At 48.4% G+C, this 15,915-nt stretch overlaps 1 protein-coding gene across 3 annotated transcripts in view; it reads right to left on the minus strand.

The window, feature by feature from the left end:
• The window catches only part of LOC149342214 (E3 SUMO-protein ligase RanBP2-like), a 100,047-nt gene that overhangs the window by 23,317 nt on the left and 60,815 nt on the right, over positions 1–15,915 (minus strand). For 2 of the 3 annotated variants that reach the window (XM_089544510.1, XM_089544511.1), the window contains 6 exons: positions 15,274–15,771; positions 12,762–12,917; positions 11,778–11,906; positions 7,825–10,566; positions 5,769–6,119; positions 2,572–2,751 (listed from right to left, as the gene is read on the minus strand). In XM_089544510.1, the coding sequence (XP_089400636.1) occupies positions 2,572–2,751; positions 5,769–6,119; positions 7,825–10,566; positions 11,778–11,906; positions 12,762–12,917; positions 15,274–15,771 (4,056 nt within the window). The remainder of the gene's footprint in view (positions 1–2,571; positions 2,752–5,768; positions 6,120–7,824; positions 10,567–11,777; positions 11,907–12,761; positions 12,918–15,273; positions 15,772–15,915) is intronic. The other variant, XM_089544512.1, reaches the window with a different exon arrangement.

A 15,915-nucleotide genomic window follows, 5' to 3' on the forward strand; every position in this document is an offset into this window, starting at 1 on the left:
CACTTCAGGCAAAACAGCCTCAGCTCTCACCTTAAGTTTAAGAACCCAAATCCAGTCTGTATCCACAGTCCAAAGTTCATATGCTAGGCTGCATAAAGAAATATTGCACCTCAATCTTCCATCAGCATCAAAATCATCACAAAGGCACCCCCTTTCGTGCCAGTGCATAGAAAGCTGCCCATCCCATTAATAAAAGGACATAGGTAGCTCAGCAATAGTGCTCGTACTTTTGTCACCTCAAAATGATAGTGCGACAGCCACACCAGTTAGCCAAGAAGTACTCGAAGAAAGCAAGCATCATGATAAAATCAGTGAAATCGTGCAAATGGAGACTACCGTAAAAACCCACGTATAATGCTGACCCGCACATAATACGACGTGTAATTTAGAGATAGCAAGAACGGGAGAAAAACTTGTCATCCACGTATATTGCAAGTAAGGGAGGGCAGTCAGCTCGAAGGCGTACCAGAAGTCGTGGAAGCTGAATGCCCCTAAATTATTTGTGTACGTTGTCACGCCGGATACAACGCATGTAGCGCGAGCGGCAGGTACAGAGGCACCGTGCTTGTGCCCACTCGCGTCCTACACCACGAGTATGTGCAGACCGGTTCCGGCACACGCGCTGGCGCACACGAATCAGAAGTGCCTGTCGAAGCTTTAGTGATCGTCACTGCTTGGTGTACCGGTACCATCGAGCGCATGAGATATCCCACAATTCCTGAAACAAGCAGCAAGCTCCTCGGAAATATTGGCCCAAGCGTCCGTGCCCAACTGCACACCATGATAGGAGAGGCCCGTGCCTAGCAGCAGAACTGTAGGCTCCCTACATCATACAGACAATGTAACAGCGCTTGAAGCGGTGCCGATGCTTTCGGCAGATCCGATTACAGTAGACACCCTTTAAGACGAACTCCAAGGGACCATGAAGACTGTTCATCTTATCAGAAGTTCATCTAATTAGGAGTGCTTCTTAAAATGATGTTCGAGCATGCAGTGTGTCCAAATACTTCGTATATGTGAACAAAGCCATGAAATAGTCTTTTAGGAAAAAAATAATTGCAACATAAGCATTTATAGCACTACTAGTGCAGTTCATCAGGCACTGTTGAGTGTTGCCCAGTCTGTTATCTTTTTTTGTGTCTGTCGAGAAAATCGTCTCCTTGCTACAAGCGTAGGCATATCACTTAACCTTCCAAGATATCTTCAGTGCCCTCACAGGGGAGGAGCAGCGACAGTTCTGCTTTCACAGAATCGCCCTTTCAACGGAGACGTGGTTAGGTCTCTGCCTCCCCGCGTCGCATGGATCGTCGGCGGTGCAAAAAGCTTTCAATTTTTTAGCTTTTTTTTTTCTTTCTTTCCGCTGAAATACTGCTAGAATGGTCGAGTAAAGCTGCATGGCTTGGGCACGGCTGGTCGTGAAAGTTCATCTTAATCAATTAGCACGTGTGCAGTGTACATCTTAACAGATTTTTTTTGCATTGACTCTATGGGAAACCAAACAAATGACCACCACTGTTCATCTTAACCAAGGGTTCATCTTAAGCGAGTTCGTCTTAACGGGAGTCTACTGTACTATCTTTTTAAAAGCAGCCGAGTGTTGTTTTCGCGGTTCGGTTGTCATGCGAGGTGCGATTGTCCTGCGCGTCGCGATCTTAGGTCAGCGTAGTGAAGTGCCGTCGGAATCGAAACTACCGACCTACACCACCACTAGAGAGCACCTCCTCTTGCTGAAAGCATGATGGCGCTCGCAAAGCGGATTCGTGCACCCGCTCAGTTCAGCGAGCAAGCGGGAGCACGAAACGCTCAGACGGAAGCATGAGTGGAATGGACTCTCAGTGCCGCTCCCGGTGAGCCAAGCAGAGTGACGAACAGTCCTCGTAAAACCTGCTGGTCTCGCGCCAATTTTGACCGAAAACTGCATGGATCCGCATATAATACGAGGTGGAAATTTGACATGCTAAAATTTGGAAAAAAACCTCGTACCATACAAGGGTTTTTACGGTAATACTGCACTGGTGGCTGAAGTCTTGCTTTCAATCATGTGTATTATAGATGTGAGCCCAAGCTGCAAGCAGACTGGTAAAAAAAAAAAAACCTCGCAAAATGAGTCACTGTTTACATTTCGTGGTCTTTTATAAAAAAAAAAAACAGCTACTGATCATTAATCAATGGCTCTCATTTGTTTGCAAGCACCCAGTTACCAAATGTCAGAGCTTCGCACCAACCAAGAGCTGCATCACTAGATTATGACAGTGGTGAGAGACGAGAACAGATAGCATTGCTCGCAGGCTAACCTCGGCCTGTGGCTCTTTCGTTTGGGCGGGCAAAACCGAACTTGTGTCACGAATGTTCATGCGCCTTCCATCGTACATTGGTGGGTAGCACTACACATGCAAGAGCCTGTGCATCAAGCAAGAAAAAGAGAACAGAACGAGGAAAGGTCGGAGAACATCCTTCTCTTCTCCGAAGCACACATCCACCCATACACCCATATGGTCAGCTTTTGATTGTTTGCATTCCAGCCTGGGAATCCTGTTTAGTCTGCATGCCAAGGCTTGGAGTGGTACTTACTTTCGGAGGCAAGGGCACCACAGGCTGGAAGTAGATTTCAGCCTCGGGGGATTCAATGGTGCCCGACTCTTCTTCTTCCGCATCAGTGGGCGTGCCAGGAGACTTCGGTGTTTTGCCCGGGCTGCGTGGTCGCACCCCACTGAAGCTGAATTCGTACTTTTGAGGGCTGCCAAACTTGAACTGCAGAAAGGAGAGAAAGAGAGCTGAAGGGAGAAGCAACAAGCAATAGCTCACAACTAAGTGCTCGTAAGAATACTCTCCCACAATATGTCGCCACTGCAGTGGAAGCTACGGTTGGAATTAACAGTGCAAAATCATGTCCAAGCAGCACCTGATGATTTGGTTTTTTTTTTTTCACAGCCTTGTGCTGCACAGGCTAGAAACGGCAGTGAGCAGTCTGGGGAAATTGTCCACGAGATTCACTGGACACTGCAGCAACTCACAGCAGACCGTTTCTGAACAACCAAATGTCTCCGGGAGTTCTTCCACACTACCACAGACAATGTAAACAGGGCAGGTCGCCCACAAGCAGTGCCATCCTCATTCTAACTTGTGTGACGGAACCGTGAATCTCATCATTCTAAAATTGAACGGGGCTCAAAAATAGCCGCCTGGCTTGGACAGCACGTATGTGTATGTGTAACCTCGCCGTTTCCAACAATGCTGATCTTTACCCCCTGCAGTATTCATTTTACGTAATGTGAGCTATGTGCACACTAGAGCGACATGCTGATGGTATCAGGTTAGCCAGCACATCCTTGGACTGTGACTCTTTCCGCTTGTCTTTCACTTTCTTGCAGCAGTTTTCAACGATTGTGAAAAAGTGACAAAGAGGTCGAAAACATGCCATAAAAGCTCAAAAGAAGACCAGCAAACAAACAAAGTCCACAGCAGCTCCCACAATGATTGATGAGCACCAGAAACGCTCTGTTTATTTCAAAAATTGGCTTGCAACATGCTTTAGTCCATAAAAGTACGAAAATAACTGAATTCCAGAACATATGTGGCAACTGAAATGGTCTTGATGAATTTGGTTTTAGCCAGATAACAAGCATGTATTGGTAATGATGGTCTGCCTACATTGCATATGGGGAGATTCTTTCAAATCAAGTTGTCGACAATTTTCAGCAGAAATAAGGACACATCAATAAAATCAGGAGGATCGGTATAAATTAAGAGCATCTTGGACAATTCAAGGAAGTTGACTAATCTGCAATTTATCAAAAGAAAAGATAGGATTACCTTCACTGCCAACTGCAACGAAATTTTGGTTTGGCCTCTCAATGCGTTGGGCATGTCATAATAATAACCATGACAAAGTTCTATGCTTCTTAGAGAGCCAGTTCTGTTGTTATAAGCGTTTTAAAAAAGCCAGAGCAGACAACGCGTGTACCTGACAGCTGTGGGGATTGAGCTTCTTGGGCTACCCGAGTGTGCGCCCGCTTCTGCCGTTTCGTTCGTTAGAGACCCCCCCGTGGGGTGTCCACGAGCGGAATGCGGGCAGCCACGCTGCTTGTCCTCCCTTGCAAGGGAAGCTCTTTCGAGAACCGCAGTAAATCACCCTCCCTTCCATTCTTCCCGCTTCGACCTCGCGTCCCCATTGGGTCACTCCGAGTGACAGTTGGGGGCGTTGTTTCGGCGAGAGGTCCCGAGGGGGAAATGAGAGGAGAGATCGCCACAGACTCAGGCAGCAGAAAGATGCGTAGAGTTTGGCTCCCGGGTGCCCCTGCCTTTGCTGGGGGCCCATGAGCGCGGGTGCTTTAATGTGCGCATCTAGTAGGTATGCTCGAGTCCAGGCCTGAACCTCCGGAGTCGTGTAGCCCGCTTGTGCAGCGCCGACGCGCTCCGGATTCGGGAGGGCCTGATTTGGCTGGTTCTCCGTCATCGCCGGGCCATTGCCGGTGACGACGCGCGATGAGACATCGATGTGCGACCTGCGTCGTCAAGATGTGCTCCGCGTATACCCCATCCTCCCTTGTGTTGCGTTGCGCACGATTTAACCCTTTGGTTGGCTGCGCGACATACGGTCGCCCTTAGCTGTGCTGCCACGCGCGTATGTAGCCTTTGCTTTGTGCGTATGGCTCCGCAGGCCCGCTTTTGGGTGCAGCGGCGAGGCTGTGGGTTTCACCGAGGTCTGTGGACTAGTGCAGAGTTGTGTAATGCAGCTTACTGTGTAATACACTTGTGCTTTCGAATAACTGCGCCTTCCTTCCTTCGGAGCGAGAGCACAGGCACGCACCAAACGCTGGCAAGTGCCCTCAGCTTGCTCCGGCCCGAACCCGCGATATGTGGGCGAAGTGCCACCTAATTAGATCACTGGCACTAGGTATTGGTAGATGCCACAAAGTGTACCGCGCAGTTAGGCAACTTGCCGAACATGACGTAGGTACTGACCACCAAGAACCTTCATCAAACCGGACCCGCTGGGACTGAACAGATTACGGACCGCAAGGATTAAAAGGGTGGTGGCTGAAATTAGGCTCAACAGTCCTACTGTGGTACTGCGGAAAAGTGCTTCGACATTTTAGGCGAGACTACCATGAAGAAGCACTGCATAGCTGTCAGGGGCATGAATGCGCACGCCACGCGTATTTTCAAAGCACGACAAACAGCAAAGGTTGTGGGGCGTACGGTGATCTCTCTTCTTCCACGTGGTGCTCTGTTCAGCTCCTTGCCTGGACTCGTCAAAGTGAATCCAAATCCTGCATCGTCTGCCGCAATTCCGTCCCAAAAAGCGTTTTCGCAAAAGCTTTACTAGCAGCACTATGCTTCCTCAGTGACAGAACGATGAAAGCAGATGGCCTGAAACACATGGTTGCCCCTGCTCACGTGCGTTCATTCGTAGCTTTTAAATTCTTCCACTTGGCATTTGTGTTCTAAACAATACATGCTTGAAACAAGTGCCCATTTGCTGCAGTTTCTATGGGAAGCAGTGAGTCTCCGAAACTACTACGGGGCTGAACAGCACCAGCGTAGGCCAAGTGGTTCGTTTCCGCGTTATTTCCGGCATTTGATATTTGATAATGGTGACCCTATTTCAAGTTTTGGTTCGAAACATTTTAGTTCTTGCAAGTGATCCCTTATGCATTTGCTTCTGTTACGAATTTTTGATGTAGATGACCTTCCAGTTTTGCCACGGAGAGAAAAAAAAAAACAAAAGCCTGCTGAAATAAGCCCAGCATGCTGGATGCTCTTACAGCTGTTGGTGTTGATGTTGTGGCAGCCGGTGCGCTAGTCGTTGGAGCTGCTTCGGTCTTGAAAGGAGCCATCCCAAACGTGAAAGTAGAAGAAGGCGGTGCAGCGGAAGTGGGGCGCACAGAACCGAAAACAAATCCGGGAGCCTTGCTTGTTGCCGAGGCCAACTGGGGAGTTGAAGATGGTGTGGTCAGGCTACCAGTTGTGGGCGGCGCCCCACTGCCAGCACTCGGGCAACCGAAGGTGAACTTTGGCGGAGCAATGCCCACAGGTGTACTGCCAAGAGGAAAGCCTCCACCACTGGAGATAGGGGCAACAAACTTCTCCAATGCCTTAAGAGGGGACTGGGTAGGCTGCACAGAGAAGTATGACCGAAAAATATTAGCCCAGCAAAAAAGAAAAAGTCCCAACGTTCAAGGCACCCACGATATCAATGCAGTCAGGGCCGGATACATTGAACATTACTAAATATATTGAACCCATAAAATGGTACAGTGAAATCTCGTTACTATGAACCTTACATTAACAAATTTTTCAGATTTACAAACTTTTCAAAAATGCCCTCCAAAATGTGTATAATTTCAATATGAAAATATTTCACTACTACGAATTGCGAAATGCCCACATTTCAGAATAACTTGAGTATTTATTTCGTCACCCATAGTAAAGGCATTTCATTATTACAAACTTGCCCCGATTTACGGTGGTGAAAGCACTACCAAGGTGCTCGATTTACGGTGCATGACACTGCTGACAGCTGTCATCACCAGTCTCGAGCTGGAAGCTGGGTGCGCGAATGGTAGAACAGTAAACCACGTTACTTTCGCAAAATATTTTATTTTTTCTACAGGGTGCGGTTGTGCAAATGAGGTTTCGCTACATCGAGAAAAAAAACTCAGCAGAGAGCCTGATGTCATGCAGCCATGCTCAGCCTTCACAAGCAAAGTTCTCATGAACCTGTTCTCTCCCACAGTTTTTCGCTCCCCGAGTCAGTCCCTATTGTTTTGATAACGGTATGTTTAGGGCACCCGTCTACGCAGCAGTAGTAGATCACCACACACTATCGCGTGGTGTGATCAAGGGGGGACCAATTCTCTCATTTTTTGACTAGGCTTCACAGTTATTGCCGGACGCTCTCTCCAGAGTTTGTTTCCTCCATGGTTCTCCAGCCTTGTTGCCTTGTTTTTCTTCGTGCTCTCACTATCACGTGTGTTCAACAGCACCGCCAAGTCTCACATGGTGCTGAGACGAGTGCTTGACTATCGTCTCTGGTGATGACCGCGCTAAGAACAAGCGATGGCAGTTTTCGCTAGAAGAGGAGGTACGATGACAACGAACGACCCAGTCCAAGAACAGTCCGACTGCTTAGTTTCGGTTTTGCTTTTCTCAGCTTACGCCAGCCTGCAGCGAAGGCTCGAGCAGCCAACACCTACCAGCCAACCCAGCTGCGCACAGTTTTGGATGCTGCCTGGCGCGTCACCGGTGTTTTCTTCCCCATTTTTTCTTTCTCGCTGCTTAGCGACCAACGAGACGGAACCAATACCCGAAAACTCTCCAGCCACACCTAAATGTATCCTGCAGTAGGTCCAACCAGCAACACACAGAAAATCCTAAGAATTTCTCCCTTACAACCACAGATGACAACCAGCACTGATAGGTAATTCAACAGCAGAGAAGGCATGAGGCCTTTTTATCACCGTAGCAAGTGGCAGCAGCCAGTAAGGCGTCACAATAGTTTGCAAATTTCGTATTAACACTAGCACGACATCAACAAGAACACAAAAAAATTTTAATGTTGCAGTCAATGCAAGTCCCAAAGGCTGAACTCACTCATCCCCCATCTTGTTCACAAGGCCTGAACCCTTGGCTTTATCCTTGGGCCAAGCAGAACATCAGCAAAGATAATGCCAAAGATAATGCCGTAATATGAATTTGGAGGCGCGGCCCATACATGATTAGAAAAAACTTCTTTTTCCTCAATTGCCTAGTGCAAAACAGGGGGTGCAGCCCATACATGGGTGCGGCCATTGCACACAAGAATATACGGCATTTACTGACCTCGCAACTGGCTGCACCAGGCCTTGGGGTCTCGCAGGCTGCACATGCCGTCCGATCAGCAGGATTTGACACGTAACAAACGTCACAGTTCCAGGACCCTGGTTTTGGCTTGAACTCGCTCAGCTGGGACAGTGGAACAGGGGCTGCTGGCTCCACTGGTTTCTGTGCTTCAGCCGCCGGCACTTTGGCATCACTACTACCTTTCTCTGCATCTTTCACCTGAGCTATTGGCTGGGCCTCATCCCGACACTTTTCGAACGTCTGCTTGAAGTCATCAGCCTGCTCACGTGTCTTGAAACGAACTGCAAGGTTTTCCTCGCACAGTTTTCCCTCACTGTAATCATTCGCGAACCAGGACCATGCACGGTCGCTTGTTGACAGTGGGCCCAGTTTCATCTCGGGCAGGATCCGATGGTTGGCACAGAGCTTGAGCACCTGGTCCCTGCGCATCAGCACACGACACACGTGGGTTTCTGGGTGCCGCAGGATCTTCAACTGGCCAATGCCACGCTCCTTCCACTGCTTTGTCTCAGCATCGAACCGGTACAACTTGGCCCGCTCGCAGAACAGAACCTCCTCGTCCTCTTCACCTGTCTTGACCTCCACAAGTTCAGGGAGGGAAACCACTGGCTCAAATTCGGCACTGGGAACAAAGTCCTCCGGCACTTCTCCCGGGCTTCGAAGCGAACTGGCTCGTTGCCTGGTTGCACCGGGAGTTGGAGGAGAGGGCTTTGTCACAGGGGATGTGACCTTAGACTGAGAAGACAAAGAAGATGCAACTTGAGACTGAGATGATAAAGGAGATGCAACCTGTGGCTGAGGTTTGCCTGGTGCCAGACTGAGCTTGTTGATCTCCGAACGAGCACCTGCTAAGAATGACTGTGTAGCATTAGCTGGCTCTGGTGATTCGTCTTTCTTGGCTGCGGTGGGACTCTTGAAGGTGAACCCAGCAAACGGGCTCTGCTTTGGTGGCTCCTTCACTGTAGTCACTGCAGCAACAGGCCTGGTCTCTTCTTTGGGAATCTCTTTCACTTTTGGTGGAGAGGAAAATGTGAACCCGCCAAACACATTCTTTCCAGTTTCTTTCTTGTCTGAAGCAGTGCCACCAAACCCAGGAGTGAGTGCAACAGTTCCTTTCTGGTTTGAAGCAGTGCCACCAAAACCAGGAGTGAATGCAGCAGTTCCTTTCTGGTCTGAAGCAGTACCACCAAACCCAGTAGCAAATGTAGCTGTGCCTTTCTGGTCTGAAGCAGTGTCACCAAATCCAGGAGCGAATGCAGCACTTCCTTTCTGCTCTGAAACATTGCCACCAAACCCAGTAGCAAATGTAGCTGTGCCTTTCTGGTCTGAAGCAGTGCCACCAAATCCAGGAGCGAATGCAGCACTTCCTTTCTGCTCTGAAACATTGCCACCAAACCCAGGAGTGAATGCAGCACTTCCTTTCTGCTCTGAAGCTGTACCCCCAAACCCAGGAGCGAATGCAGCAGTTCCTTTCTGGTCTGAAGCAGTGCCACCAAATCCAGGAGCGAATGCAGCAGTTCCTTTCTGGTCTAAAGCAGTGCCACCAAATCCAGGAGTGAATGCAGCAGTTCCTTTCTGGTCTAAAGCAGTGCCACCAAATCCAGGAGCGAATGCAGCAGTTCCTTTCTGGTCTGAAGCAGTGCCACCAAATCCAGGAGCGAATGCAGCAGTTCCTTTCTGGTCTAAAGCAGTGCCACCAAATCCAGGAGTGAATGCAGCAGTTCCTTTCTGGTCTAAAGCAGTGCCACCAAATCCAGGAGTGAATGCAGCAGTTCCTTTCTGGTCTGAAACAGTGCCACCAAACCCAGGAGTGAACGCAGTAGTTGCTTTCTGGTCTGAGCCTGAAGTGCCAAACAGAGAACCAAATGGGGTGGTTCCCTTTTGATTTGCACCCACTGCCCCGAATATGGAACTGGCTGCAGTGTTACTAGCTCCACCACCAAACAGCGAACCAACAGCAGATGTTCCTTTCTGGTCTGAAATAGCACCACCAAACACAGAGCTGCTAGGTGCGGCTGTTCTCTGGTCCGGCATCGTGATACCAAATTTAAATTCCGCACCTGCAGGTGCAGCCTGTGTGCTAGACAGCTTGGCGCGAGCATCTCCAAATGAGCTGGATGCGGGTACAAGGGGTTTTACTCCTGGCTGCGGGACTGCCACAGGTGCCTCAGCAGCCTTTGGCTTATCAGTGCCTGGCTTTGGCGAGTCGCACGCTGCACATGTGAGTTTGTTGGCATCATTGCTCACATAGCATGTGTGACACCCCCATGCTCCAGGTTTCGGATGAAACATTTTACCAAAACCAGTTGCTGACAGATGGGGCAGACTCGTGGGTGGTGATCCCGATGCCACGATAGATGCAGGTATAGGTGTCCCAAGCGACATAGCAGGCGACGCAGCAGTGGACACAGATGGTGCCAGCGTTGTTTTAGGGGCGGCAAAGCTTGACGGCGAAAATATAGCACCACCAGTAGAAGCCGCAGTAGACATGGCAGGAGATGAAACCATGGTGGCCTTTGTGGACTTTTCAACGGCTTGTTCAAAAGCTTCCTTGAACTCTCTAGCAATTTCTGGCGTTTTGAACCGTATGCAGAACTTTTCTGGATGCGCTTCGCCATCTGCATAGTCTTGGGCATCCCATATCCAAGCAGTGTCCTTCTTTGGCATTGGCTTCAGCGACATTCCTGAGTGAATGTAGTGGTTTGCACATACTTTTAGCACCTGCAATAAATAAAATGACCAGAAATGATACAGGAAAAATTAAGCATGAGATAAGAGACTATGAAGGACAAGGAATTTTATAACCCTATTATGTTAGGACGCCTTACGGACAATAGTTCTTTCTCATTTTTTTCTTCCTTTCCCACATTTTTTTTTTAAAGATTACCAGAAGTCACTCAGAGTGACCTGACCCATGTCGCCTCGCATGAGTCGAAGCTTCCTGTTTGCGCCTCATGCTCGCACTCTGATGCCAGCTGAGAGTATGGTTTATGGTTCATGGGGTTTAATGTACCAAAGCGACTCAGGCTATCAGGGACGCCGTAGTGGAGGGCTCCGGAAATTTCGACCACCTGGGGTTCTTTAATGTGCACTAACATCACACAGTACACGGGCCTCTAGAATTTCGCCTCCATCAAAATTCGCCGCCAGTTGCTCTCAGCCGAGAGGTAGCGCACCAGCTGAGAGTAACTGGCAGCCCTCCTGTCAGCTTTCTCCCCGCATCACTCGCAGTAAGTGCAGGCCATGAAAGCTGCATATTCGACACTGCCAATTACCAATTTCACCGAACTATGCACTGACGCGGCAGTTCAGTCTGACATCACGCTGTGCTATCACCTGTTGTCATCGGTGCCGATGCCCACAGATCACAGTTTCCATTCGTGCTCCTGCCTATTTTTCTGCGCATTTATCAATGTTACAGATTCCCTCTTTCGGCTTTACATTTGTTCACACTAATTAATCTTTAAAAATGGCCGCACCTGAACACCTGAGCCAGGAGGACAGCTTGGTGTTGCTACTGCACACAATAAGGTACTTTCACTGCTTTCCTCGGTATCGCTATCTGAAGCACTTTTCACTGATGTCAAACTCGAGTGCTCGAACTGCTTCATTTGCAAGACCACGATTTGTTCAAATGGTGCTGAAGACAGCCACAGATGTGTAGGAGGCATGACTCACTGCACGGTTCAACGAGTGGGAAGTGTTTCATGTTCCTAGGAGGTGCACGAGGGTTCCTCAGTAAAGTACGAAACATAGTGACAGCCCGAAAAAAATGTCGACTACTGTAAGTGATGATGATGTCAATATGCATCAATCTTGCAGTGTAGCTGCGCAATCAGAATGCGTTAATATTTTCTGTTCACGGTCTTTTCTTTAGAAGAGGATGCTGATGCACATTAGAAGCAAGCTTCAGCAGCAGGTGCGCTACTCACCTGTTCCCGCCTCATGAGCAGGCGCACTTTGCCTTCCTTGTTCTCAAGCAACTTGACCACGCCAATGCCACGCTCCTTCCACTCTTTGTCAACGTAACGGAAGAGCTTGGCCCTTTCTTCAAAACAAACCTACACGAATCCATAAAATATTAGAGCCCATCAAAATGAACCTACAAAAAATGGTTAGCAGCATCAAAGTCAATTCATCACTTTGTGAACATTTGACATTATCAACAGCTGGTAACTGTATAAGCTATTTTAATTTCAATTGAATTCATAACGCACTACAGCTCTCATTTGAAAATCAAAGCCCCCTAACTTTACGGTTGTGCTTGATTATTCACACTTCTTCACAGACCAAGGACATAATCTAAAGAGCCAACGTATAAAGGAAACCCAAACCGTGGAAACATTGCAGCTGATTACTTGATATTTCGGGCTTAAATCGCACCCACCATGGTAGTGCTGCCAAAAGCCATGCCAACATCTAACTTGCATGACGCAACCTTATAACATGTGTCAAAAACATCAATTTGCTTTGAATAAAGCGACACCAAACTAAAAGGAAACAGTTTTAAATAACGAGGTCAACATTCCCAGCAGTTAGGCACACAATAACTGCGCTGCAAAAGCTTGATCACAAGGTCATGTTAGTGCTGGATGTCACCTGCCGCAGTCGACAAGATGTGCAACAATGTAAAAAGCCATGTATAATGCATGCAACTAGGCTTTGAACATATGCTTCATCGATTTGACGATTAATGCTCAGGATGCAGCTGCATTTCATCCTGACCAAATGGTACAGCTTATATGGACAAAGAATGGGCGAAGCTTTTTCTTTTTGCACCCATGCACCAAAACTGCGAACTATGCGCACGACTGACTGCTTGCAGAGGTGTTTAAGAAGCCACAGTTGGTTGAAAGCTAACACATTTTGCATTATACATCTTGCATGTGAGAAAGCAGTAGGCCATGCTTCCACACCTTCTCATTCTCCTCGCCTGTGCAGACAGACACCTCCTCAGGCAGTGGAATCAAGGGTGTGAAATTTCCTTCTACTTCCACTTCCTCCACATAGTCGTCCGAGCCAGTGCTCACTCGCTGCAAGCGTCGTGGTGCCGCAGGTGATGGGGTCTGCACCTGCAAGTCCCAAGCGCGCCTATTATTAATGCGAAAGCCTTATACGGCTCATCAGTCGAAATCCGCCATTGACTGACTAACCATCCACAAGAAACGGACCGATGTGACTTAATGGCATCATCGGCAGTGCCTTCATCATCAGGAAAGAAGGAAAGATAAAATTTCTTCCCAAGTGGGTTTCGAACCCAGGGCACAACAAGTCAGTGTCAAGTCACCACGGTCTCGGAAGTGATGTCATCAGACAAAAAGTGAAACCAGAAGTGATGTCGCCAGGCCAGAGCCAAAACCAGAAGTGCCGTGAAGGATCGGTTAAAACGACTATTTATATGCATTAGTAAGTCATGTGGTCCTTTCTAAAGGCCTTCACCATAAGGCCTTTGACCTCAAAAGCTTTACCGGAAAGGCTTTTCAGACATTAGTACTATCTACTACTAGTAACCCACGGTGACAGAGAAAAGCTTTCACATTCACAGCACGCAAGTAGCTTTAAGTACCCTGTAATTTTTGCACTTTGGAAACTGGCTCTAGCTTCATATGATAAAGCCAGTCAAAGCTCTCCACTTAGAAACACTCACGAGCAGTAAGAGGGGACGCACGGATAAACTCACGAAAATCTCGAAAAAAAAAAAATAAAGAGTTCAGGAAACATCAGTTTTGGTACCTACAAGGTCTTTTAATCATATCCCAAAAACAGCCCAGAAGTAACTTTTAAAAATTTCTTCAACCAATGGTAGCAAAAAACTGGCCTAACTCTCCATGAAAATAGGAGATATTCAACCACGATAGCTCCGCTTTGGCGTTGCCGCTCCCGCCAAGACTGGTGTCAAAAAAAACTGGTTCCAATGCAATTCTCCTCTCGTCAGAATTGCGCGTCAATGATGAAGAACAAAAGAACAATAAGTTAAAATGCGATGGCCTCCACAGAGCGACTGCTTTGCATCGACTGGTCTGGCCTGTCACGATGACGCTCAGAGTGTCTTGTGTGCAGTTTCTCGAGCAGCGGCATGCGTGCATGCTTTTGCTGATTAATTGACAGTTCACGAGTCTACAGCTGCCATTCTGTGAGTAGCACTTCTTTGCTGCACGAGGTTCTATGCGCCAGCGATGCTTAAGATGAAGCACGTGTATAGAAAGCAGAAGTGCAAGCTTGCCATCCCAGAGAAGAGGGAGCAACAGTCGGCAAATCAATGGGATGCATACTGGGCCGCCATCAGCAACGGAAAGGATCAGTGTGCTGTATGATGGGTCACAAAAACAAGGGAACAGCAGTGAAACCAATCAGGATCCTGTGCGTTAACTCGGTGCTATGATGCGGCTGCAACACAGGGCAGTTTCCATTGACTGACGATGCCGACCGATGCAATCTCGCAGTAACACAGGCATGTAGGTTCATCCAGCGAATGTCACATTAAAGGAGTATAGACACATAATTTTGGTGGCATGTTTTCTTCTGTACAATGATGTGGAAGAGGCTAGTATCCATGAATCACCATATGGTATTTGCCTACGACCACTAAATAATTTATAAACAAATTTTCCGTCATCCTGTTTGGGTTTCGGTTTCAACAACCAAACAACGGCTGCGACGTCAAAGTGTAGTTATGCGTCCCGTAAGGCATGAAAAAACTGCGATATAATCACTGCTTCATCGTTTTTATTCACTACAGTGCTGAAGCCAGCCTTCCTCAAGAGCTGGAAAGGCAACGAATGTAGGAGCACCAATTATATTGCAGTTATTTCATGCCTCACATGATCTAAAACCTCTCTTTAAGGTTTACGGAGTTTAAAGTCCCAAAGCGACTCAGGCTATGAGAGAAGCCGTAGTGAAGGGCTCCGGAAATTTTGACCACCTGAGGTTCTTTAACGTACACTGACATCACACAGTACATGGACCTCAAGAATTTCGCCTCCATCGAAATTTGACTGCTGCAGCTGGGATAAAGCCTGCGTCTTTCGGCTCAGCAGCCGAGCACCATAACCACTCAGCCACCGCGGCAGCGCTGGTAATACGACTTGCAAGTTAAAAAGTTAAACCTCTCTTTGACGCCACAGTCATCACTCAGATACACTTAGCACTTTTTCTTTTCAAAGCAACAGTGATTAGACAACCACGTCATATGGTCAGATTTCAGTTCCGATTGTGAGACTTTGTCTCAGAGGCCTGTAACATCGGCGCGTGCAGCTGCACTGGAGTCAGCTTACAATTATGTAAATACGGTAAATTTTTTATTTAAGCATGCAATGGAATTCCCCAATAAGCATGCCACATTTCACTGCTCTACCCCCCCACCAATATGAAGCTCCTCCCACCCCAAGTTTGTGCCACCAAACTCCGCAGTGAACACAAGCAACTCACCGGAACCCTCGGGCTTGCCTCAGCCGTTCTGGTGCCAACGGCGGCAAATGGTGCCTGCTTTTCTGGAGCAACTGAGGCGGACGTTGGCGTTGCTCCTGTGAGCAGTCCTTGCAGCTGGGACGCACCAGCAGCCGACTTGGGGGTCACCATTGCAGTGGGAGTAGTCCCTGCCGCAGGAATGGGAAATGACGAGGGTGCCACCGGTGACACACCGGACCCTGCCACTGCGGTCAGATGTCCCCCAGTGGTAGTTGGCAGGGGGATCTGGAAGGCGTGTGGAGCATTGGGCGGCTTGGGCGGTGTGACTGTAGATGCAGGTTGGATGGAGGTGGCCGGTGGTGGTGCAGTGTGCAGAGATACAGGCTCCACAGGCTTAGCAAGGCAGCTGAATGCAGAAGGTCGACCAACGTCGCCACTGGCCACATGGGAGGCCGCACTGCTGGCCACATGGGTGGATGGAGGCGGCTGGCTGATGTCAAAGGTAAACTGCGGCAGAGGCTAAGAAGGGCGAGGGAAGGGGGAAAAAAAAAAGGAAAGCAGTGCATATATAAAGTTGAAGTGGCTGCTGCTGTTGGCTTCTCAGCAGCATTTGCTTGGGGGCTAGTCAGTTCATGTTTTCAAGGCAGAGTACTTTGAAAGTAT

The sequence above is a fragment of the Amblyomma mixtum genome, chromosome 5, assembly GCF_055824585.1.
Source record: "Amblyomma mixtum isolate Tamu chromosome 5, ASM5582458v1, whole genome shotgun sequence".
NCBI lineage: Eukaryota > Metazoa > Arthropoda > Arachnida > Ixodida > Ixodidae > Amblyomma > Amblyomma mixtum.